Source organism: Neovison vison, chromosome 10 (assembly GCF_020171115.1).
Source record: "Neovison vison isolate M4711 chromosome 10, ASM_NN_V1, whole genome shotgun sequence".
NCBI classification, from domain to species: Eukaryota; Metazoa; Chordata; class Mammalia; order Carnivora; family Mustelidae; genus Neogale; species Neogale vison.
In genome coordinates this window covers 32,638,335-32,664,596 of record NC_058100.1, presented here as the reverse complement: position 1 = coordinate 32,664,596, position 26,262 = coordinate 32,638,335, and the positions used below count along the sequence as shown (strand labels likewise).

General features: G+C 43.6%; 1 protein-coding gene across 4 annotated transcripts in view; it reads left to right on the top strand.

Moving 5' to 3' along the window:
- The window catches only part of NME7 (NME/NM23 family member 7), a 288,348-nt gene that overhangs the window by 9,183 nt on the left and 252,903 nt on the right, over window positions 1–26,262 (top strand). For 2 of the 4 annotated variants that reach the window (XM_044266902.1, XM_044266906.1), the window contains exon 1: window positions 9,313–9,545. The exons of 1 other annotated variant lie outside the window; for it this stretch is intronic. In XM_044266902.1, the coding sequence (XP_044122837.1) occupies window positions 9,540–9,545 (6 nt within the window). In that variant the 5' untranslated portion in view covers window positions 9,313–9,539. Of the gene's footprint in view, window positions 1–9,312; window positions 9,546–10,316; window positions 10,360–26,262 lie in introns of those variants that run through there. One more of the 4 variants, XM_044266905.1, reaches the window with a different exon arrangement.

Below are 26,262 nucleotides of genomic sequence, written 5' to 3'. Positions count from 1 at the left end.
TCTGCAGTGAGTAACAAGATTGCCCCCCCCCATGCCCATAGAATAGAGCCCAGATTTCTTAATTGGCATTGGAGACCTTCTCTGGTCCCTACTTACCTTGTGTACCCCATGGAACTTATCGAGAAAAACAGTGGAAGATAAATTACAAGGGTAAGTTGGGTTCTAAAGGAAAGATTACAAGGTGAGGTCAAAATGCATAATAAAAAAGAGTGGTCTGACCTAGCCAGGGTGATCAGGGAAAGCTTCCTTGATGGTTTAACCTTTAAATTCCCTTTTTCCTTAGTGGAGGAAACATACAATATATTCAAGACATAAATGAATGAAGCCATGAAACAATGGGTAGCCTCTTTGGTGCCAAATGATGTGAGGAAAATTAAACTTAGTAATGTGATAGTGACTGGTTCCAAGAGGAGGTAGCTAGAGGACCTTTATGGGGGCCAGTTAGAGAGGGTCCCCTTGAGGATGTGGCTTTTAAATTGAAATCTCAGAAAAAGGGAGCAGGCCAGGTGGAGATCAGGGGAAGTTCATTCTGAGCCAACAGCAGCCAAACACAGAGGCTCATTGGGGGCATGGCAGGGGGCCAGTGGGGATGGGTTCTGGGGAAGGTGAGGCAGGCATGAAGACTGAGATGCTAAGGCAGGCGGGAACCAGGGGATACTGAGGCTTATGCAACTTGGGAAGGATTTTAGATTTCATTCTAAATGTACTGGGATAATGCCTCTAATACATTTTTCCTATTCTGTCAAAATATTTTATTTTCCTTGGATCTGCCTTATTTAAACCTTAACTGTATTAGTTCGGTCTTTCAGTGACAGTTTTTATCCTATCTGTAACATTTATGATCTTATAAACTTTGGAAAATATTTTCATATAAACTTCGGAAAATATTTATCTGTGCAGATCTTATGTTTGAAGATCGAACACTCCTGATTTCTCCTTTTATAATTGCTTTCTAATATTTTAATTGCTTGTCACTGGAGTGCTCTGTCAGTTAAGTGTCTGTCAGAGTCTTGGTTTCTGCTCAGGTCATGATCTCAGGGTCTTGGGATGGAGCCGGTGTCGGGCGCTGTGCTCAGCGGGGAGCCGGCTGGAGATGCTCTTCCTGTCCCGCTGGTCCTCCCTGCCCTTGCACCATTCTCTCTCTCTCTCTCTACATAATCTTAAAAAAATAATTGAAATGCCCTTTTCTGAACTGTTTGTTTCCATAGTGTCTTCTCTAAGGTGTGGCAGGCGAAGTGGGTGGCATCATCGTGTCTCCATGGGTAGTGCGTTTTCTGCTGTGATGTCATCTACTGTCTTTCTGGATGGAGTGTAGGATTGGAGTTAACTCGTTCTCCAGAAATCTCTCCAACAGTTCTATTAACCCTAGATCCACTTTCTTGAAAAATCTGTTTAAACTACTTCACTTCTAAAAGCTGTTGATATTTTAAGACTTTCTACTTATTAGATGTGAGAAATTGTAGCTATTAAAATGTACTGCTCAGTTCGAGTTTATTTTCTGGTACTAGGCACTTTGTCTAATTAAGTTGCTGTAGTTACTCTCCTGACTCATCTTATGTACTGTGCCTTCTTTGTAGTGCTTTATTCTTTAAAATTTATTTCCATATACATGCACAATGGCTCCAGGGTTCTGATATATGTAAATTTAAATTTCATCTTCTACTTTCTGTGGTTGTGATACAAGTTACATAATGCATATGCTATATACATTTTATATCTTGTCAAAAATATATCATTGATACGTTTGTTGTGACATATATGTAGTATATAATATAAATAAAATACATATAGCATATATATTTAACTTGAATATACATATACTTATATATATACAATATTTAACTTGTTATACTGGAGAAACTATCATTTTTGGAGGTTTGCAAATATGTAGAAAAAATATAATTAAATTCATCTGTAATGTCACTGTATACAATTTGTTAGTATTTTACTATAATATTCCAGTCAGACACACATACATACATACATAGGTGTATATACATATGTATATGTATATATCTTTGAAAGTGTGATCCTACTGTATATATTGTTTAAAAATCTCTCTTTTTCACTTAATATATCTTAGACAATTTTCCAGATCAATTTTAGGACCAACATTTTGTTCTTTCACTTACTTTGGTATAACCAATCTGTTTATTTACTTGGTCTTTTTTTTAAGATTTTATTTATTTGCTTGACATAGATCATGAGTAGGCAGAGAGGCAGGCAGAGAGAGAGAGGGAAGCAGGCTCCCTGCTGAGCAGAGAGCCCGATGTGGGGCTCGATCCCAGGATCCTGAGATCATGACCTGAGCCGAAGGCAGTGGCTTAACCCACTGAGCCACCCAGGCACCCTTTACTTGGTCTTTTAATACCAAGGCATAGCTTTATGTACAGACATAGCTTTACGTACGTCCATAATTATTTCCTTAGAATTAATTGGAAATGGGCCACCTGGGTGGTTCGGTTGGTTAAGTATCTGCCTTCCACTCAGGTCACGATCTCTGCGTCCTCGGATGTAGCCCCATGTCAGGCTCCTGGCTCAGTGGGGAGCCTGCCTCTCCCTCTCCCTCTTTCAACTCTCCCTGCTCATGCTCTCTCTTTCTCTGTATCTCTCGTTCTCAAATGAATAAATAAAATCTTAAAGAGAAAAGAATAAATTAGAAATAGAGTAACTGGGTGAGAGAGGCCATGTGCATTTCTGAGGTTTTCCCGATATGCCTCACCAATTACCTCCAGAAAGTTTTACCATTTGTCCCCTGCTAGCAGTGTGCCGTGGTGCCTGCTCCTTCTAAGCTCTAGCCTGATATTGCTATAAATTTCTTACATGGGGGCGCGTGGGTGGCTCAGTGGCTTGAACTGGTTTGGTCTGGAAGCCCATGTTCTTTGTTGTCAACCGCATTTGGGGCCAAGATGTTTAAGGTTTAGAATTCGTTTTAGCGGGCTGCCTGGGTGACTTAGTCCGGGAAGTGAAGTGGCCTCCTGATTGCGCTCTGGTCCTGATCTCAGGGTCCTGGGACTGAGCCCTGCCTCGGGCTGTCCAAGCAGCAATGAGTCAGCTTGAGAATTCTTTTTCTCCCTCTTCATCTACCCCTACCCTGCTCACTCACTCTCTTTCTCTAAAAATAAATAAGTCTTTAAACATTGTTTTAGTAATAATGTTTTTTTGGTAGTTTTAGAGAGAACTGAAGACTTACTCTTTCTTAGAAGGAAAGACTTTTAACTTACTTTTTGAAAAATCAATTTCTAGGCATATAGTGATAAAACATTTCTTTAGAAAGTCATAATTCTTATTTTGATACTTAATAGCCTTCAAAAAATTACCGTGATTTAGTGTGGAAAGGCCCTGTGGCCTGGCTGGATTGAAATCCACATTGAACAGCAGGTGGCGCTCTCCCACCATCGGAAACAGTCTTTCAGGAAAAGCTCTCCTTTATGGATTTTTTAGTTGCTTATTAATTTCAGTCATATCGCTGTGATATATTAATGCCATTCATATGGAAAGCACAGAGTACAGAGTACCACAGATTATTTCTTGTAAATTCAAAGTCATAAACATATATATATATATTTTAAATGGCACTTTTGGGGGTAAGATTTTATTTATTTATTTGACAGAGTGATCACAAGTAGGCCGAGAGGCAGGCAGAGAGCTGAGCAGAGAGCCCAGGACTCTGAGATCATGACCTGAGCCGAAGGCAGAGGCTTTAACCCACTGAGCCACCCTGATGCCCAAAGACACATTTTTTTCCTTTCATAAATTAGTTAGAAAGCTGAAGCCTTAATTATGGAAAAGAATGGCCTCCTCGGCAATTATGCTGGAATTTTTTAGAATTTATGCTAAAAAATTATGCTACCAAATTATGCTACCAAAGTATGCTTTATCTTGTAAAAAAAAAATCCTAAAACAGTGAAGGGCTAAGTTAAAATAACCCATGAATCATGATACGATTATTAACTCATATTATATTCACCCATAATATAATATGATAGACTATAATATCATAGAATAGCATATGATAGGATAGAATATGATAAAATGGAATATGATAGAATATAGTATATGATATGATATATGATATATAATATATGATATATGACATAATATAGTATGATATAATATATGATAGAATAGAATATATGATATACTATGATATAATATATAATATATGATAGAATATAATACAATATATAATACAATATATGATATATGATATAATACAATATAATATGATATATAATGATATAATGTGATATATCATAAAATATATGGTATATAATATAATATATAATAGAATATAATATGATATAATATATGATAGAATATGATATATGATATGATGTAATATAATATGATATAATAGGATATTCTGTACTTTATGATATAGTATAATATATGATATAATAGGATATACAATACTATTGTAAGATATAGTATAATATGATATAATAGAATATACTATACTATAATATAATACAATATAGTATAATATATGATATATAATATAATAAGATAGACTATAATATAATACGACATAGTATAATATGATATATAATAAGATACACTATACTATAATATGATTTAGTATAATATGATATAATAGGATATACTATGCTATAATACGATATAGTATATATGATATAGGATATACTATACTGTAATATGAGATAGCATAATATGATATGATATAATAGGATATACTATACTATAATGCGATATAGTATGATATGATATAATACGATATACTGTACTGTACTATAATATAATATAGTATAATATAATATATAATAGGATGTAGTATAATATAATATAGCATAATATAATATATAATATAGTAGGATGTACTATACTGTACTATAATATAATACGATATAGTATATATAATATGATATAATGGGATATACTATACTATAATACAATATACTATATACTATATATACTATATACTATATATAATATACTATACTACAATACAATATAGTATAATATGTATAATATAGTATAATATAATATATAATATAGTAGGATGTACTATACTGTACTATAATATAATACGATATAGTATAATATATAATATGATATAATGGGATATAGTATACTATAATACAATATAGTGTAATATGATATATAATAGGATATGCTATACTATAATATAATACAATACAATATAGTATAACATGATGATATAGGATATATTGTACTAGAATACAATATAGTATAATATGATATAATGGGATATACTGTACTATAGTATAATACGATATAGTATAATATGATATATGATATAATAGGATATACTATACTATACTATAACACAGGTGGAAGTGCTCCGGAGGGGAGGAGACCGCCCCGCGGAACCCCGATGACGACAGACCTGGGCGGGCAGCGCGTCCGACCGTCGCCGCGCGCGGAACCGTCGGGCTGTCGTGGCGGCGGGTGCGTGTCCGCCGCAGAGTGACCGCGCGTGTCTGGTCTGGTCACCGCGGCTCGCGCTCCCTGTCCCCGCGAGGCCGGGCGGGCGTCGGTCTAGGACTCGCGCTCACCGGGGACGCCTCGTGGCGCGGGTCCCCACGTCGTGCGGCATCCGCGGCGGGGCGGCTGGAGCGGGACCAGGGGCTCGGCTGGGCGCGTCGGGCCGCCCCGAGTCTCCGGGCGCTGCGGGGCGCGTTCGCCCGCGCGGGAGACTGGACGCGGGTCCTCCCGGCGGGAAGCACGTGTCCCGAGGCCGCGCGGCCCGCGGGGTCACACGGACGTGCCGGGTCAGCGGGGAGCCTGCGTCGTGACTGCCGCTCGCCGGCCGGGGCTGTCCCGGCCGTGGACGCGGTTCCGAGGCGCGGAGAGCGGGGGGCGAAGCCCGCGGACGGCGGGCGCGGGATCCATCCCGGGGCGGTGCGCTTGGGTTTCTGCCGCGGAGCCAGGACGCCTCCCCCCGCGCCCCGGCACCACCTTCAGGTCGCGGCGGCCTTTCGTTTCTTGCCGAAACCGTGACTGCCTGCGCCGGCGGCCGCTGCCCACCCCGGTTCTCCGGCGGGCGACCCTCCGCGCCCGGCGCCGTCCTGTGCGTCCGGCCGGGATTCTGCCTCGGTCACGGCACCCGACGCGGGTCTCCGTCGCCTTCGGGGCAGGCGCTGTAGGACCTGTACTGGGTGCTCGTTCCGACTTACTAAGGTTTCGTCCTCCGTAGGGCCGAGTGACGCAGCTTCCGTCCCCCGCAGGCAGGCAGGAAGCAAGTGAAAGGCTCCCGGATACAGCAGGAAGAAGTAAAATCGTCTTAATTCTTAGATCCCTGACCCTGTAGGTAGCAAGTCCTAAGGAACCTGAAAAACAAAACCACGAAGCTGATACGTTCAGTGAGTTGGAGCAGATGATCAAGACACAGATCAGTTGCGTTTCTGTACCCCCGTATATTTCAGTGCGCAGTCTGAAAAGGGAATTAAGGATTCCGTTCCTTTCGCAACAGCATCTGAAGGATAAAATAGGAATTTTTAGTGGAAGTGACAGATATACACTATTACTACAAAACATTGCTGAGTAAAATTGAAGATCTACATAAATGGAGACATAAACCTCTTATGGTAAGCTGATTTTTTCAAGAATAATTGCTAATGCCATTCATATCTTCTGCCCATTTTTATTATTTATTTATTTAAGGATATTATTTATTTGTTTGACACACAGAGTGAGCGGGGGGATGGCAGGCAGAGGGAGAGGATGAAGCAGGCGGTGATGTGGGGGCTCCATCCTGGGACCCTGGGATCAGGAGCTGAGCCGAAGGCAGACGCCCAACGGTCGGAGCCACCCAGGTGCTGCTTCTGCCCATTTTTAATTTGATTATTTGTTTTGGGGTGTTGAGTTGTTTAAGTTCTTTATATATTTTGTGTTCTAACCCTTTACTGGACATGTATTTGCAAATATCTTCTCCCTTTCTGTTTGCTGCCTTATAGATTTGTTGATTTTTTTCCTTCAATGTGCAGAAGTTCTTAATTTGATCTAGTCCCAATAGTTTATTTTTGCTTTTGCTTCCCTTGCCTCAGGAGACATATCTAGAAAGAAGTTGCTATGACCGGTGTCAAAGAACTTACTGGTTATCTTCTCTTGTAGGATTTTTATGGTTTCAGGTCTTACATTTAGGTCTTTAATCAATTTTGAATTTATTTTTGTGTGTGGTATAAGAAAGTGGTCCAATTTCCTTTCGTGTGTTGCTGTCCAGTTTTCCCAGCACTATTTGCTGAAGAACCCATCTTTTTCCCATTGGATAGTCTTCCTGCCTTGTCGAAGGTTAATCAGCCATAGAACTGTTGGTTCATTTCTGGATTTTCTGTTCTATTTATTTTTGTGTGTTTATTTGGTTAGATCTGTTTCTCTTTTTGGAGTGTTGTGGTTCAGATAATTGTTGAAAAGTGGTCCTTGATGGATCTCTTGTCCCAGAGTTAGTTAATACTCTGTTAAGTGTATTTATTAAGGTATTAATCAGAGAAGCCATACTTACCCAAAACAAGAAGAAATGTCCTCTTTCAAAATCTTTCTGAAAATGCAAATAAACATATAGTTGAGTGTTGGAGGGTTTTTTGAATCCCAGAATGGATTTTTGCCTTTTATCAAGATCTAGTGTTGGACATGTTTATTTTACTCCTTTGGATCTTCATTTTGGGAGTTTTTGATTATTTTTAAGGTCCCAGAATTAAGAAACTCACTCTGGAATTTCAAAAGAAATAAATGATGTACTTTCTGTTTTCCAGAAGCTAATAATTTAAGTGGGATTAGGGAAAGAATTTGTATTATGCAGGCCTGCCGGATGACAACCCTGTATTCTACTGTGGGGACATTAAACCAGCCAATCAAGAAACCAGGATCTTTGCTCAGCTCGTGCAGGTCACAAAGCTCTTGCCAAGTCACTTAACGTCTTTGAGCCTCTGCTTGCTTAGAGTTAGTATTCCTCTGATCTCTGAAATTCACTGAACATCACATTCCAGGCACAGGAATATGAGTGTCGGGTGTCGGTCTTGGAAGAGTTACAGTGATTCTGTTTCCTTCAGGAGATCCAAAAGAGGTTCATTCTGGCTTTACAGAGAGAAGGTTTTTTCCAGGTAGACTGCTTGTGGCTTTGTGTTTTTCCATGACGCTATTTGACCCTAAATTTGCAGTAGTGACCTCTAGAAGTCCGAGAGGGGAGATTTCCAAGGATCTACAGACCAAGCTGAGAAAGTCTTAAAAAAGCTTTTCTTTCCTGGGGAGTCTGGGTGGCTCAGTCCATTTTACGTCTGCCTTCAGCTCAGGTCATGATCTCAGAGTCCTGGAATCGAGCCCCGCGGGCTCCCTGCTCAGCCAGAAACCTGCTTCTCCCTCTGCTCCTACCCTTGCTCCTGCTCTCTCTCTGTATATCAGATAATTAAATAAAAATCTTAAAAAAAAAAAAGCTTTTTCTTTCTTTCTTGAAACTGGATGTGAGCCTTTTAAAATGGTTCCATCTAGTTTGATCAGTTTCCTGATTTATAGTCACACTGTAGAAATGGTTCTTTCCTGGCATTTTTCGTGCTTAAACAAAATAAAGCAGGAATTAAGTCGAAAGTGCATTCCTAAGTATCTTGGTTGGGGAAACACATGAGTTTGTGCTCCCTTTAGAGCAGCATTGACTTTTTTCTGTAAAGACAAATGATACATTTGACTTCTGAAGATGCTGCCTCAAAATGACTTTTTTTTTTTTTTTAAAGAAAATAAAATCTTAGAAACATGTTGAATTCTTATGTCAAACATCATATTTTTCACCAAGGAAAAAAGACATTTGGCCTTAAACTGAATTTTTTTAAGGGTAAAAATAATTGCACCTGTTTCACTTAGTCCTTAAAAGAATTTAAAAGAAATTAGATAATTAACTAAATTTAATCATTTGTCCATCTTTTCTTCCTAGTATAATTTGTCTGTTTGACTTTATGAATGAGAGCTACTGAGCTGGAGTTAATGAATTAGATTCTCCACATGAGGACCTTTTCACCTGAGCTCACCTTCTGTTTGCCCTTCACTGTGGGTTTATGAGGCAGCAGGCAGCAGCCCGTGGAGCACAGTCCGGACGGACGGCGCCTTGGGTCAGGCCGCAGACCCGTGTAGGAGAATGCTTGCTCCTTGAAAGAAGCCCATGGAGGGTTGTACTAAACAAGGGAGTGCTTAAAGCCTAGCTCTGTGGTAGGGGGAAGTAGAAACCTCTTGTTTGTTGTCTTTTCATTTCTGTTGTACTTACCCCTGTGGCCTCTGGGGAAAGCAGTAGGAATCGCTGAGCTTATTTGCCTGCTGTGTCGGGCAGCAGATCTCTAACGATCTGCTGTGTTCTCAGAATGTTCACGGCAAAGTGAAGTCTGCTCATTGGAAACTCATCTCTCACCAGCCCTCCCGGAAGCAGGGGCTTGAGTATCTCCTGGGATGCCGGTGAGGGTGGGCGCCGACTCGTGTGAAGCTGAGAAGGTCTCCTGAACGCCGAATGGCATCACGGATGGAGTTTGTCCATGACGTTGGAGGTCACGCAGAAGCATATAGTTCGCTTAAAATAAATGGAGGTCAGTTACTGACTTTTAAATATGCAGATTCTGGAGGTTTGATTTCTACTTAGTTTGACGCTTTTATCCATGAGGTATTATAGAAGTCTGTTTCTATGTGATTTAAGAGAAGGGGCACTTTTGTATCAATAAAAACATTTTGTTGTGTAATGCGAAGTAATTTTTCCTGGAATGTAGCAGTATTGAGTATAGTATAGATTTTCAGTGCACTGTTGGAATTATGTCTGATACGTGTGGCCTGATTTTTATTGTTTTGCTTTTTAAGATCTGATTTGTATGCACATATATATGTATTTTAAAGATTATTTATCTGAGAGAGAAAGAGCACAAACGGAGGAGAAGCAGGCTCCCCTGCTGAGCAGGGAGCCCGCCGTGGGCTCGATCCTGGGACTCTGGAATCATGACCTAAGCCGAAGGCAGAGGCTTCACTGACTGAGCCACCCAGGCGCCCCAGTCTGATTTGTTGCATTGGAACCGTTCAACTGAAAGTTTAGTTGCAGACTCTGGAGACTGAGCAAACAGCAGCCTACGTGGGCTCTTTGGTCCCATTTCCCTCAGAGGCCCCTCTGAGGAGAGCTGGGGGTCTGGAATCACCTGTGTATAAGCTCTGTGGCCTCGGGCGTGTTTCCTAACTTACCCGAGCCTCAGTGTCCTCATCCGTGGAGTGGAGAGAACCGCACCGGCCCTGCCTACTGTTGCCGGGTGAAACACACAAGGGCGTAGAACCACGCACTTAGCACGTGGCCGGGGCCCAGCAGGAAGTGCTGGCTGCTGACCATCACTGTCACTGTTCTTGTCTCGTTGACTTGTAATGGTGGGTTTGGATATTTGGGTTTTATGGTACGAGTTTCCTTAAAGCCAAGATTGTTGTTTAGAATGTGCAGAGTGAGCCTGGCAGAAAATAAGCAGCGGATACATAATTTTGGAATGAATAAGTGAGTGCGTGAGGGCAGTGTCTGATCATGTCTGGTTTCCCCCCGTTTTTCGAAATTGTGGTGAAACACACATCACTTTGAATTTGCCATCTTTGTCATTTTTTTTTTTTTTAAAGATTTTTATTTATTTATTTAACAGACAGAGATTACAAGCAGGCAGAGAGGCAGGCAGAGAGAGGGGAGGAAGCAGGCTCCCCGCTGAGCAGAGAGCCCGATGTGGGGCTCCATCCCAGGACTCTGAGATCATGACCTGAGCCGAAGGCAGAGGCTTCAAGCCACTGAGCCACCCAGGCGCCCTCCTTTCAAACTTGCTGTGTCCTCTTGCACGGTCCATCCTCCCGGCTTTCCCAGAACACTCTCCTCCCCCTTCTTCCCAGGTCTGCCCTCTTGCGGCTGTGGTCGGACGTGTGTGGACTGTTCTCCTTCGAATGCCTGTAGTTTTGTACCACACAGCTCACGTCTGAATTATTTTTTATTACGTTTTTGCTATAGTTTCATGTGTGTTGGTCTTTGTCATTTAAGAATGATTGCAAAGCACCCAACGATCTGGATCATGGTCTCGTACTTGCCCCTTTCTCCTGCCCAGGAACTAGAGCAGAGTCAAGATGGGCGCTTGTTCTGTGTCTCTGTCCACGCGGTCTGGAGCCTGCGGAGATCATCCCTTGTGAAAGGAACCCACACTGTCCATGTATTTTATATGCCTTTTGATAGAAAAATCTGATGTTGGACTTTTAGGAATAATCAGACGGGAAGAGTGCGGCGTAGTGCCTGGTGCTGGATCTTTTCTTCCCTTCCCTGCAGGAGTGTTTGTCGGCGTCGAGTCTGGGCACCTCAGTTGTCATCCAAAGGACTTGCGCTTCGTCGCTTAGAAAGCACTATTTTGTCTGCTCACTGATTAGGTGAACTCGTGCTTGTGAGAATGCGGAACGGTATGGGCCTTGGCTGATGCCCGTTAAGAAAAACCTGTAAATATGTTAGTGACCAGCAGGGAGTAATCACCTGAATTAATAGATGCGCCATGTTAAGTTTTTAAGAAGTAGAAGCAAAGTAGTAAGATATTAAAAAACCCATGTACGTTGGAATCTTTTGTAATCTCACAATAACTGACAGTTCAGTGGCCGTGTCAATGCCTGGCCCAAGGACGCTGTACTGGGTACTGAAACCATTTTCAGTAACAACTGCTTATTCTGTGAGTCTAGTTTTGGAGCAAACACTGATTGTGTATCGGGTGAGTGCCAGCTTGTAGAAGGCACTGGGTAGGCGCTTTGGGGGATATAAGGATGAATGAGGCCCTCACTTTCGTCCTCAGGAACTTACATGACAGTAGAAAGGTAAGATGTGTACGTGAACAACCGTAAATACGCTTCCTAAGGCTCAAACGAAGGGCAGGGCCTTTCAAAATGCTGAAAATATCTTTCCCCGGGGAGGCTCACGGGGAATATTATTGAGGAGGTGGAATTTGAATTATGTCTTTGACAAGAAAATGTGAAAAGATTTTGAAGGAACAGAGAGAGGGCCTTCAAAGTTTAACGAGAAGTACCATAAATAACAAGGTACATGGTGCGTGTCATTGATTCAGGTCTGGTGTAGTTACGGGTTTATATGAGCCACATTCAAAGTTGACGTGTGACCCTGTTCCTGGAAAAACTGAACCAGCCGGTTACGCAGTCGCCGTCGAGTATGTCTGGTGCTTCTCTGCTCCGCTCCCGGAAGGGGCCAGCCAGAGCACCCCAGGACGTGGTGGCAGGTCCCGACTGCTTCCCTGATTCCTATCCCCACCCCCACCCCTGTGAGTGACCGTTTGTGCTTGGCTGTCGACCCACCCTTGCCGGCACCTCACAAGAAGAAGGGACTTACAGGTCTGTAGATCAGCGCGGGGAGGGGGCTGGTGAGCAGGCCCCCGTCTTCCTGAGTGGATGGGACTTTCTTTTGGCAAACCCGTGTGCGACAGGTTCTCTTCTCTCTCTCTCCCTCTCTTTTTATAGCATTTGCTCAATAAACAGGACTCGCTAGACATTTTGGTTTGCGTCAATGTTACATACTTTAAAACTTGGAAGAGTAGGAAAGGGGATGACGGCAGAAGGACTACCGTAAGCCGAGATGGGTCAGTGGTTTTACACTGCTTCGATCTTAAGCATTTCCTTGTGCAAGTGATAGACCAAGGTGCCGTGGAGGCTCTTCAGGGCTGTCCTGTCAGGAGCAGAACTCGTGTTTTATAACTTCGGCCAGAATTTCCCAGTTCTTCGTAGTCCACTAAAGGATCGTTTTAAGTAGTAACAGGAACCCTTGGTTATCCTGGCATCGATCTGTAAGGGTGGCTGACCGTGAGACCACGGGGGAAGGCGGGGAGTCTCTAAGGTTTGCTCCCCATGTTGCGAAGTGAGAAAATGTAACGAGAAAAGCTGTAGCAAAGCTTGCAGCGAATCAGATTGTGTTTTTAATTCACCTCGTGTCACTGCTTGATGGACGCGAAGACAGCTGTGTGGCATTGAGTTACGATCTCGTAGATTCCAGGACTGGACGGAGATACACATCCCAGTCCTTGAACACGTGTGGAACTTGCTGTTTAGCTCTGGAGCTAGTCCTGTGGATGCGACTGTCCTCGCCGGCGAGGCTGGAACCGCATTGTCCCGGCGAAGTGACGTGTGGCTCTTCTGCTGGACCCGAGGTCAGTGGTTCTGAAACACTGCTTCCTTCTCGCCTCCTCTTTCCGGGAGAATTTTAAGCCCCGTGACTCCTTGTTCCACCCGGTCCGGGCCCAGCAGCAGCCCAGTGCTGTTTCCTGACAGCCTCCCTGAGCCCCGGACTCGCCTTTCCCCGGCCCTCGGAGCTGCCCCTCCCAGTGCGAGGATGGCTCGGTAGCCAGGCTGAGTTCCAGTACCCCCAGAAATGGTTTCCTCTGGTTCTGTGACTACACACTGTTCTCCTTTAGGGGCAGTTTTTAATCTAGCACATTCGTTTTCATGACTGATACATTGTCTGGTTCTAAAAGGGAACAACTTTTCTAAGGGTGCTCGGTCTGAGTCTGGAGGGAGAGGCTGGGTCGTTCTATGGCATTTTCCAAAGTTTTTTGACCTCATTTGTAGGCCATGAAGTCAGTTCAGCATGTTTTAAAAAAAGTAGAACAGGCAATAATCTTAGTCCATAGCACCCAGTGAGGATAAATGTTGCTGCGCGAAGTGTGTCAGGAGTACGTGTGCGGGTGTGAATGTGCGGGCCATGATGTGACTTCGTAGCCGTGGGCGGTAATTCAGAGCTTGAAAGCCACCGTTGTGGCGGAGTTTCAAACACACGGGAAAGGAGCGATATCACAAGAGGTAGCTGTGCTTTCCGAGGTAAACGAACCACTTTGATAACTAGGAGTCTTTTCTGAATTAGCTTCTAAGCTGCTTCAGCCGCCTCCCCCATCCAGCTTGTAAACTTCTTCCGCTCCTGGCCTCCTGCTCGGTGTAGGGTTGGCCCTTGAACAGCTTGGATTTGAACTGCCCGATGCACTTGTGCATTTTTTGTTTGTTTTGAAGATCTGGCAGGAAAAGCGACGAGGCGTTTACAGGTGCCTGCCCCAGGCTCCGCAGGACTAAACTGAAGGTGACCAGCGCCGCGGTCATGCCTGCTGTCCTCCGCGTACCCAGGGAAGCCTGCTCGCTGCCGCCAGCCCCGGGGCCCCCAGGACCAGGAGGGCTGCAGGTCACCCCATGGACTGTTGGGAACTGTTGGAGTGAGGCCCAGTGCTGGGACCTGGGGAGAGGAGCCCGGACTGAAGAGGAGGAACACATCCAGGAGGCAAGGAGGGCCCTGTGCGTGGAACCCCCATACTCCTGGCTCTCGAGTCTCCCCCAGGCCCCACTGTGTCTTCTGGTGCCAGGTCCAGGGCTGGCCTGGGGCCTCGGCTCCCTACTGCTGGCCACAAAGTACTCCCCTTGCGGACACCTGGTTCTGGGGCCTCCCACAGCTGGGCCCGTGGTACACCTCCAGGCAGATGCGCCAGCTGTACGACACGCACAGGCTCCCTCTCACTGCTGCCCCTAAGGAGCGGAGGCCACCACTGCCGGGGGCCAGGGCCGTCACTACTGCCCGTCTAACCCAGCCCACCTATGTGAAAAGGTGAAGGAGGGTCAGTAATGCGTCCTCCAGACTGAGCAGGCCCTTGAGTACCAACAAAGTGCAGCAAGCCGCTCCGTACCATCAGGATAGCGTCTGATTCAGCGAAATTCACTCATGGGGGATTGGGCAGTTGGACAGAGGGATAACCCAGGACACGAGGCAGCTGTTGGCTGTCCCTGTTCTCTACTCCTATTTGGACTTTAGTCCCCAAGTTTTATGGAGCAAGGGGCTTGGCGGTGAGGTCGCAGGGTAGTTCTCTTGGAGTGGTGCCGTCTGTGTGACAGGGGAGAAGAGACGCAAGGCCAGAGAGGGAGTCGCCGTTCTCCGCGCTCCTGCAGCCTCTCAGCGGATCTCTCAGCAAATACAGGTCTAGTGCTGGATCCTTACGATTTTTAAAGTAACTCTTCTCTAGCTTGCTCTCTTACAGGAATACACGACTCCATACATATATACAAAATGTGTGTTGGCCGCTTATGTTATTAGGAAAGTTTTCAGCCAACAGTAGGTTATTAGAAGTTAAGTTTCGCAGGAAGGAAAAACTGTTCCTCTACCCTTTGAGGTCTTCCAACTGGACTAAGAATTAAATTTACATGAGGCGGTAACGGGAGAAAAAAATGAAAGCTGCATATGGCATGGGTACCTAATAACGAGATCGAGACCCAAGGAAATGACCGCAAGAGGTGATTTTATCTTCCTTAGACAAAGAGACAGTAAGTTTCTGAGGAATTGACAGGGTAAGGAAAACAAATATTTGGGAGCTTTAATTAGTAAGGCATTTGAATGGGAATTTGGGCTGAGGTAGTAAATTAGAAAAAAAGAAACAAGGTTTTCTTTTTAAATTAGAAAAAAAACAAGCTTTGTGGATTCTAAAGTCTCTATCTCTGGTGATAAGGAGGTCTTAGTACAGGGTGGGTGTCTTTTATATGGAAGATTTAGGTTCTGGAGTGGGGGTTCTGCGTGTCCTGACAGTGGCCTTTTCCCAAGTGCCTTAAATTCCAAATAATCGGTATCCACTGTGACACATTTTGGACAGCCTATTCTTGGCTCCTGTAGGAGTCAGAAGTTATACCCAGTTTTTGGATTGAGCACAGTTGGGTGTCCTAACCCCCAAGTTGTTTAAGAGTCAACTCTATACTTTGACACTTTGATGATATCAGTTAATATTATATCTTAACAATGACCTTTTGGAGTCCTATAATGGTGGAATATGCAAGCAGCAGCCATTTAAAAATTTCATTGTTTACAACTTGAGAAACCAGAAATACAAGACTGTTTCAGATACAGAAGAGGTGATTGGTGTATAATGTCCTCAGGGTTTTAAAAATACATTTGTCTGAGAAAGCAGAGTTTCTTGGGATGATTTCTTGAGTTACTGTTTTGGGGCAGACGATCCAGAGTACTGGTTTTCAAGATGCATTCCTGAAAAGCTGTTAGTTACATAACACAGAGTTCTATAACCAGCAACAATACCCTTCTGAGTAGGGAGGCGAAATAAGACATTTCCAGCCGGAGGTCTGACGTCTGCTAGATCTCTGAATATGTAATACCACCTCCTTACTGTTACCAACGCAGTTTCTTCTCTTTTAGGTATGCTTTTCTATTCTGTGAACTGATTTTTGTTCTGAGAAATCTGATATTGACTCTGTAACTCCTTTTTCTTGATCTCTTACAACCTTTTTTTTTTTTTTTTTAAATCGAGGTTTAGTTGGCTCACAATGTTTCATCAGTTTCAGGTGTACAACCTAGTGATTTAAGAAATCTGTGCATTATGCTCTGTCACCACACATTTAGCTCCCGTCTGTCACTGTGCAGCACCATTGTACTAGCTTTGGCTGTATTCCCTATGCTGCACGTTGTATCCTTTTTTATGACTTAGTTACTTCATAACTGGAAGCCGCTACCTCCCGCTTCCTTTCCCCGTTCTGTCCTCCTTCCCACCCTTTCCCCTCTGGCAACCCTCAGTTCTCAGTACTTACAGGTCCGTTTCTGCTTTTTTTTTCATTTGGCTTTTAGGTTTTAGATAAAGGTGAAGTCATGTGGTATTTGTCTTTCTCTGACTTACTTCACTTAGCATTAGACCCTCTAGATCCATCTGTGTCATCAGAAATTGTAAGTGTCTCTTTCTCTCTCTTTTGTGATTGGGTGATATTCCATTCCATTGTGTGTGTGTGTGTGTGCGTCTCACATCTTCATTCATCTGTTGGTAGACTCTTGAATTGCTTCTATATCTTGACTATTGTCAGTAATTCTGCAGTAAACATAAGGGTGCGTATATCTTTTCAGGTTATCAGGTTAGTGTTCTCATTTTCTTTTTTTTTTTTTTTTTAAGATTTTTTATTTTATTTATTTGACAGAGAGAGATTACAAGTAGGCAGAGAGGCAGGCAGAGAGAGAGAGGAGGAAGCAGGCTCTGCTGAGCAGAGAGCCCGATGCGGGACTCGATCCCAGGACCCTGAGATCATGACCTGAGCCGAAGGCAGCGGCTTAACCCACTGAGCCACCCGAGTGCCCGAGTGTTCTCATTTTCTTTGGGTAAATACCCATTAGTGTAATTATATGGTATTTCTATTTTTAAAATAGAATAGTGTGCAGTGTCAGAATGTGGTCCAGTTTCATCTTTCATGTCTGGCAATCCAGTTTTCCCAGGACCATTTGTTGAAGAGACTGTCTTTCCCCCATTGTATGTTCTTGCCTCATTTGTCATAGATTAATTGACAGCATAATCGTGGGTCTATTTCTGGGCTCTCATTCTGTTCAGTTGATCTATGTGTCTGTTTTTCTGCTGATACCACACTGTTCTAATGACTACAGCTTTGTAGTGTAGCTTGAAATCTAGGCTCGTGGTACCTCTAGCTTTGTTCCTCTTTCTCAAGATTACTTTGGCTCTTGTAATACTGGTTAAGTGCAATCACCAGAAACACATGAGCCGTGCTGCAGTAACCATCAGAGCCCTTCAACCACTCTAGAATGATTCCTGTTCTTCCTAGGGTGGAGGCCCAATGAATTCCCATTGCTCGTACTATCTGATTTCTTAGCACTATCTGCTTTTGTGGTCAGATGAGCCCTGTGGAAAGACTGCCTTTCTCACTGTCTTCTACCTATGTTGCCCTTTGGTTGACCCAGAACTCCTGATGTTTTTCTTGATTCAATGCTTTTGTGTCTGGAAATGAGTATTGATTTTTAGCATCAGACTTTGTTTGAGTCCCAGCTCTGGCCCTGACTGGGTGTTTGATCTGTGTAATCCCTGGATAATTGACCTTAGTCCCTCTGAACCCATTGTCCATTGGTGGAAATGGGAGGGGGAACGTCCAAGACAGGTATGGGGTGAGAGTCAACTGAAATTAGGTTCTAAATGTGCCAGACATACAGTTAGCTTATCTCCCCTCCCCTCCCTACCTGCTTCATTCAGTATTTGGTTCTAACTGGTCTGAGAGGTAAATAAGATTTGTAAAGGTTAAATGAAATAATAGCAGTTTAGAGAACACTGAACCAGTCATAAGTATAAGCAATCAAATGTGAACAATGGACCCTACTGTGTGCACTAATGGTAGTTGGGTACCCTAAAAAAAAAAATGGCACTGCCTGCCTTCTTTCCTTTTTTGTTTCCTTTCTTCCTTTTCTTTTTAAACATTCTATATGTTTAGTACTTAAAGGTGATGAAATTTTTGTCCGTATATGCTGAGTTTACACCTTAATATATTGGTTGCTACTAAGTGTAATATTTGATATGACCTTAAATATTAACTAGAGAATGTAAATACTGTTTTATTTTCCAAATATTTTTGGTTTCTGTGCCGAGTGAAAGTACAGGGTTGATTTTTTAAAAAAAATATTTATTTATTTGACAGAGAGAGAGAGATCACAAGTAGGCAGAGAGGCAGGCAGAGGGGGAGGAGGAAGCAGGCTCCCTTTCTGAGCAGAGAGCCCGATGTGGGGCTCGATCCCAGGACCCTGAGATCACAACCTGAGCTGAAGGCAGAGGCTTTAAGCTACTGAGTTTCTTCAGATCTACAATTGGCAACAGTAATTTCATGTTGATTAGTGTAATTTATGATTTTTTCCAATGGTGCCCTTCCTTTGAGATGTTTGAATTTTAATACTCATGATTAATGGGTAACAGATGATGTTACAAATTAAAAAAAAAACTGCTCAGTTTTTTATTAGTGAAAACTTGAAGCTCTCTAAAAAGCAAGATTTTGTACCCTTATACCAATTTATTAACATGATCTTAACAAAAAAAATTGCTTGTTATTGCAGAAATAACCATATACTTCCAGTAGCTTTTCTTTTCATAATGTATAATTTCAGTCACATTTCTATTTTTCTGTCCTTCACAAATTCTTTTTTCCTTCACACTGATTTTCCTACAAGGGTCTTTAAAAAAAAAACCTTACAATTTACTGGGATCAGCTGTGGCTGAGGCCGTGGTGTCACAAATCAGGAGAGGCTGCTCCTCGTATCAGTGCAGGAGATGAGCATGTGGGGGGCAGCTCTGAAGTCACAGAGGGCCCTGCCAGCCACCGTCACTGCTGTGAAGACTTCGGCAACAGAAATCCCAAGTGCTTTATGCACACAAGGGCATTTAATCCCCTATCTGGCCTAGGAGGAGAGTTTGTTACTTTTCTCATTTTATAGGTACAGAAGTCGGAGCTTAGAGAGGTTGGTATCTTGTCCAAGGTCACAAAGCCCAGGTCTGTCAGACTCTAGAGCCCATGCCCTTACCCATTCTGACGTAGTCCCTGAACGATCCTGAAGAAAACGCCATGTAGTTTCCTGGGTCTTCCCTGCAAGCAGCACAGTTCAGGGCCATGCCAGCTGCCACCAGTGCATGGTAGAGACCCCGGCAGCAGCAGGAGCAGACTCTGTTGGGCGTAGGCATTGTACTCCGCAGCCTGGTAGTGCCAAGTGCAAGCAGTGTATGTGGTTGGTGCTGTCGGTCATCAGGAGGGCAGTGGCTCTTTCTGACCAGTACTGCTGAAGTGCATGAGGCCAAGGCACAGTTCTGCTTAGTGGCATAAGCTTAATAAACTTACTCTTGAACGAAGGGACAGTTTTACTTAAGCGATGTGCCTGGAAAACATTGTTAGTTTCACATGATCCTCGTGTGGCTCGGCCTTCCCTTAAGCAGTGACCGAGAGAGGTATGGTGTGATTTGATTTTCCGAGGGCCTGGTTGCCCTTCAAATAGCATTTCACGTGGAATTTCAACACTCTGGGTGTAATTTCCTTAAAATCAGCATTTTTTTTCTTATAAATTGTATGAAATTTTATGAATTTTATATTCTGTTCAGTAATATGTATGCATTTGTTATAATGCAAAAAATGTTCACTTGACTTACCATTGAGTCAGACCGATGCTCTAGGAAGACTCTGTCAGTACCTAAAGATGATTGAGGAACACTCTACCCATCTCTGCCTCAAAATGAATGCACAGAGAATTTACATGCTTCACAAAAATTAATTCAAAATGGATTGCAGACCTAAATGTGGAATGCAAAACCATAGAGGGCCACCACAAGCACAGAGCAAGCACAATGGTGAGTACCGTCACCCGGGGCGGGCTCGTGGACGAGAAGAATTGTTGTGTGTCATCCAAGTGACACATCAGGGAATCGAAGTGGTAAAGAAGGAAGTGAGGGAAAGAGAGGCTGGTGGGTTGGGAATGTGGGAAAGGACCATTGGGCTGGAAAGAGGGAGACGCTGGTCAAACCAACCAGGACGGGGGGTATGGCAGGGGACAGACTGCTCGAAGCACTGGACTGGGGGTGGAACATGTTCAGGTGACACAAGGGCCCGCATGTGGCACACTCATCTGTATTCTGTCCTTTCTTCCAGCGTTATCCGAGCTCCATCATTGCCGGGTTCATAACCAATATACAGGTGGTTTTTAAATTCACCCATTTTACAAAAGAACATTATTATTTCTGTTCATTGTTGCCTATTTTTTAAATTTACTTTTTATCTTTTTATTATTTTTTTAAAAATATTTATTTATTTGACAGAGAGAGACACAGCAAGAGAGGGAACACAAGCAGGGGAGTGGGAGAGGGAGAAGCCTACTCTCCGCTGAGCAGGGAGCCCGATACGGGGCTGGATCCCAGAATCCTGGGATCATGAACTCAGCTGAAGGCTCAGCTCAGGCTCAGCTGAAGGACTAAGCCACCCAGGCGCCCCTCACCCTTTTTTTTTTTTTTTTAAACAAAAGAAGGAAAAAGATTTTCAAAATGAATAGAAGAAACTTACCTACGTAATTAGCATGTGCATGGTTTAATTTGACTATTTTTAAAAAATGACTGCAGTGGGGAGTGACTCATACTGGATTGCATTTGAATAGATGCAGTTTTCATATGCTACATTTTAAAATGACATTTTCCTTTTTTAGGTGTAGCAAAATAAGTTTGGAAAAACAACCTGAGGTTTTTCTACATTTGAAAAAGCATGCCATCGAAGGGAAATCAAAAATAAAAATTGTTAAGCACTGTACAGCACGTTCTGATGGATAGTCAGATAAACAGTGTAGAATAGATTTTAAGTAAAAAATTAAAGGACTTCTCTTAACTGAGTCAGCTGTGACGTAGAACAACAATAAATTCAGAGCCACGAGTTCTAAGTTCCTGGAAGTCGCTCCATCGGCTGTGAGACTGTAAGGGTCGTGCAGACAAGGCTGATGTTTGTTTCTAATCGCCAGTGTCGTATCTTGACGTGTCTGAGGACCTGGCATAGGATGTGGGACATGGCAGGTGCTCAGTGTCGAGGAGATGAACTGACGGGCGGGAGCCAGATGACGGGCGATGTCGGCTGGCCTTGCCTTAGGCTTTTCAGTGGGCGAAGAGTGAGGCCTATACCAAAACTTGGGAGATTTCCTTCACATTCACGTTATGCCCTGTGCTTGCTTGTTTTGCTTTTAGTTTGTTTCTTTGTCTTCCTGTTCTGATTTTCTAGTTTGGTTAATAGAAAAGAACTCCAGAGGTTCTAGGTGATGTGTGATATGAAGGGCCTACTGACAATAATGGCTTTGTTGGGTGTTCAGTTAAACTTTTCCACAGTTAAAGAGGAAAAAAAAAAAAAACAGCTTCAGTTTTTCAGTATAATTTAAAATTAAACTATAAAGAAAACTACAAATTAGAAAGCAACTTAACCCCCCTTGGCATTGAACAATAAAAAATACAAGCATCAAACAGGGTAAAACAATTCAGAAACGTTTACATTGAGACGTGGCCTCCCCACCCCCACCCCGGCCTCCCACCTCCACCCCCACCTCTCCACCTGCGTCCCTGCCCCCCACCCTCCACACACTCCCCCGGGGGGCAGCTACTTCTGACATATTCTTGAGTGTCCTTCTGGAAAATTGTTCCCTACCCGTAGTAGGATTTTAAATTGAGAATTAAAGATTTCGTCATCACCACCCAAGTTCCTCGGCAATGACAATGCTCATTATGTTGTTCAGTGCTGATCTTCTCGGAACAGACCCACTCTTCGTTCGCGTTGATACTCCGAGTACAGTTTCCCACTGGCGTCAGGTGCAGCTGCTGTTCACAGTCATCCACGCGCCATTTCTTACTGTTTGCGGTCTCGCAGCCCACTGTGCTTCCTGCCGCTTAACCTCTGTGTGGCAGTTCGCTCCTTCCACCCTTCCCGACCCCATGCAGCATATGAAAGCTTCTATTCCCCCCTTTTTAAAAAAAAAATTATTTATTTATTTGACAGACAGAGATCACAAGAAGGCAGAGAGGCAGACAGACAGAGAGGGGGAAGCAGGCTCCCCGCTGAGGGAGCTCAGCCCCAATGTGGGGCTCGATCCCAGGACCCTGAGACCATGACCTGAGCCGAAGGCGGAGGCTTAACCCACTGAGCCATGCAGGCGCCCTGATTCCCTTTTACTGGCTTTCTTCTTTGCTTTTTGGCTATAGTGTGTGTTGGGGAGGCTGTAGTGTGTGTAGGGGAGGACCCTCTGAGGGTCCCTGGCTCTGTCTGAAACTGACAAAGACTATTAGGAGCAAAGCATATCGATTTGTTTAGTTTCATGTGACATGGGGGCTCTCATAAAGAAATGAGGACCTTAAGAAACAGACCTGGTATTTCTAGCGAGATGTAATGGAGCAGGGACAGTCACGGAGGAGGGTGGCGGGTTAAGGAGTAGGAGGCAAATGAGGGAGACTGTGGAGGAAACTCAGCGAGGCCTGTTGGGATTTTTTGCCGCTGTTTTCCTTTGTCCTGAGAGATAAGGATGCTCCTTTCTTCTGGGAAGGTACCTCTCCTACAAGAGTTTTATAACCTATTTCAGAGAAGAGGCTTGGGAGAGGGTCAAAGTGACCTTCCTCCTTCTGCTGTTTTCGCAAACTCCTTCAGCTTAAAATATTCTGTATACATAGGTGCCAGACTTCAGGAGTAGTGTGCCCTGAACCACATCGTGTCAATAGCTGCTTACAATATTAAAAAAAAAGTAGGTGCGCATTAGTGCTTAGTTACGAAATTGGAACAAATTGTGCTTGAGTGTGAGGGACCCTCTACCTCACTGTGTATAAATTATATTTAAACTGTTCCGAGGAAGGAAAACGATTTGGCTACTTTAAGAAAAAGTCTCTTTGTGCTTCAGTGTGGTCTTTGTTCCACATTAGCCTGTATCTGATGGAAGCTGAGACCTTCACTGTTCCTGTGACCATGGCTGTGACATTCTTGTCAGATCTGCAGCCAGAACACGGATGAGTCCCTTCGTCTTGCTTCAATGTTAGGTTCTCCCTCTCCAGCCAGCCCTGGAAGCGTGGTATTATGGAGATAGCAGAGTCATAGCCCGGGTAGTTTCCTGACTTTGTGGCAGTCACAGATGCTCACCAGGCCACAGTTTCCTACTCCGTAAAATGAAGGCTCAAACACAGTGATTTCCAGGTTTGACATCATTATCATTTCAATGAATCACATTAATCTGATGAATCCCATTCTTTGCTAGTCTTTGCCCAATTTAGCTGAAAAATAATTTTTTTTTTTTAATTTCAAAGGTGACTTTGGTCCAGGAGGGCTGTGGTGCGGCCATGTGTGTATCAGGCAGCAAGGCCATGGCTAGACTGGACAGGACGTTCCCAGGGAGCACGGTTGGTGCCAAGTCCAAAAGTGCCATCGCTACCCGCTAGGCATTATTTGACTTTAGGAGGGAACCAGGGTTTCTACTGCAAAGATAAATCAGAAAGTTAAGTTTAAATCACATTTAAATACAGTTTGTACTTGGCATAGTGGGCCTTTTCTCAGAGAGGAAACTTATTTTTACGTAGTTTTAAACAATCTCGTTGAGAGAAATCAGTTATAAATGAAGGAATGCGTAAACTTTTCAAGAGAATATGAAGGATTTTTCTTCTTTGTATGCAGATGTTGTTGTGAATGAAACTCTAGGTTAGAATCCGAAAGATCCAGTCGAGGAGCTTAGACCTTGTTGGAATCTTGTGGACGAGTTTCTGTGCGTGAGACAGTGAAGCGGCGTGGTCTGGCCAGTTCTCCTTTCAGCATCTCGTTAGGTGGTTGCTCTGAGGAAGTTTGTAAAGATAACACAACTCTTTATTCCTTTCCCATCGAAGTGTAACCTTTCGTATCTGTTGACATTTTCCCCCTTTACCTTAGACAAGAACTGCTTTTCCTGTTTTTCTTTATAGTTCACGACTACTGTAGAATAACTAATGCTCACAGTGAAAATTGATTTTAAAGCAGCAACTTACGGGCAGCACAGAATGTGATTTCTGTGATTTCCCACATGACATCTGCCTTGTAACATTTTGTGATATTTTACACACTGATGGTATCTTAGGACACACTTCACTGTTGATTTTTTTAGGATTTTGGAATTGGGATATAATTGAAAAGTAGTATTTGTTAAATATGTTTGATGTCCCAGGGAGTAAGATTCTTTCATTGCATTTCATAATAATCCATTTCTCTTCTCCTAGATGGTTGTTACAGGTCACAGAACTTGACCCTGTTTAGAATTACTTAGTTTTACACGGGAGAGTGGTTAAATAACTCCATTCATCATTGGATTTGACCCGTTGAATGGATACTTTCTGTAATAGTGACTTCTGCCTCATTTGGACTTCAGTCCTTCACAGTCTGAAGGACTGAGATTTGAGTTCTGACTTACTTCTTTGGTGTGTAACTTCAGACCAGTGTTCAAATTTTTTGAGCTTTACTGTCTTTGTCCATGAAATAGGGATACTACCTACATTGTTGCGAGGATAAAATGAGATCATGTCAAGAGCCTGCTACTTGGTACTCTAAGAAATTAATGACAAGCATTAATCACAACAATAACAATTTTTAGAGTTTGAATGTCATTGATTTATTAAATATTCTGATACCGCTTTCCCATTGTCTGAGGAGTAGGACAGGCAGTTCATTCTAGCAGAATAGATGGTGAGAAGCCAAGCAGAATATCCCTGATTTGTTTATCTACTATTTTAGGAGAGATTCTTGTTCACTAATATTCATTGAAATTTGAGAACAGATTGAGCAACTGATGTAGGAGATATTTTCTTTGCTTCACATAATTTGAAGAACACTGTCTACCTTTTACATCCTTTATATTCTTTTTGACATGCATCCAAATTCAACATATTTTATATCCCCAAGATATTGTTGTTTATTTTTCATTAATAAGACATTGTTATTTTGCATGCCAATTATTTACTTAGATTTATCCAGATAACCGTTATTTTTCAGCCCTGTCCTTAACTCCTTGAGTTATCTGGTATCATTTTCCTTTTTTCTATGGAACTGCCTTTAGAATTTGTTTGAATGCAGGTACCCTGGTAATACATTTTCTCTTTTTGCTTATCTAGAAATGTCTTTATTTCACCTTTATCTTTTGGAGGAAAATTTTTTGCTAGTTAGAGAATGGTAAGTTAGAGTTATTTTTCGTTCCTGAATTTACAGTTAAAAAACTAGATGCCCACTCTCTGTGAAATTCTTCACCTTGATTTTTTTTATGCCATCCGTATAATTTTGAAGCCTTCGTCAGGATCTAAGGAGACTGACTACTCGTGAATCTCTCTGTTGTCTGTTTCTTGGATCCGGTCGTCTGTTCCTGCGGTTGAGGACGCAGTGGAGAGGCAGGGAGCCAGGATGGGGCGATGTCCCCGCCGTACGGTCAAGGACTGACACAAAACTTGAGAACTTCGTGAGGGGCAGCTGACCCTTGGGTTTGGCCGCGCCGCCGCCCTGTGGTGCTCCAGGAATGACCGCGGAAGGTCGCAGCGTTTACCAGAGCGTCGTGCTCAGTGGGTCTGGACGATCGTTTCTCTCCCCCCGCTCCGTGAGGCCGCTGCAGGCCGTGGGACAAGCGCAGATCCGAACCCGCTCCTCCCCAGGATCTTTGTCCCTCAAACCTGGGCTGCTTCGGCGGCCCCCAGACCCGGTTTGGTCTTCACGCCCCTGCGACGTCGAGGCAAGCTCCGCTCGCTTCTCTGCGTCTGGGCGGCGTCCTCCGGCAGCTGCGGCCGCTCCTCGGTCTCTCGTGCGCGTGGGCGAGACGCCGCGCATGCGCTCGGCCCGCGGGGCGCGGAGGGCCTGGGGCGGCCCGGGAGGCTCCTGCCTTCCCGCCTGCTGCGGCCGGAGACGGGCTCCGCGGCCTCAGACGGACGATTCCTCACGTCTCCGTTTTCTGGCTGTTCGCGCCTCGTTCGCCAGCAGCTACTTTGT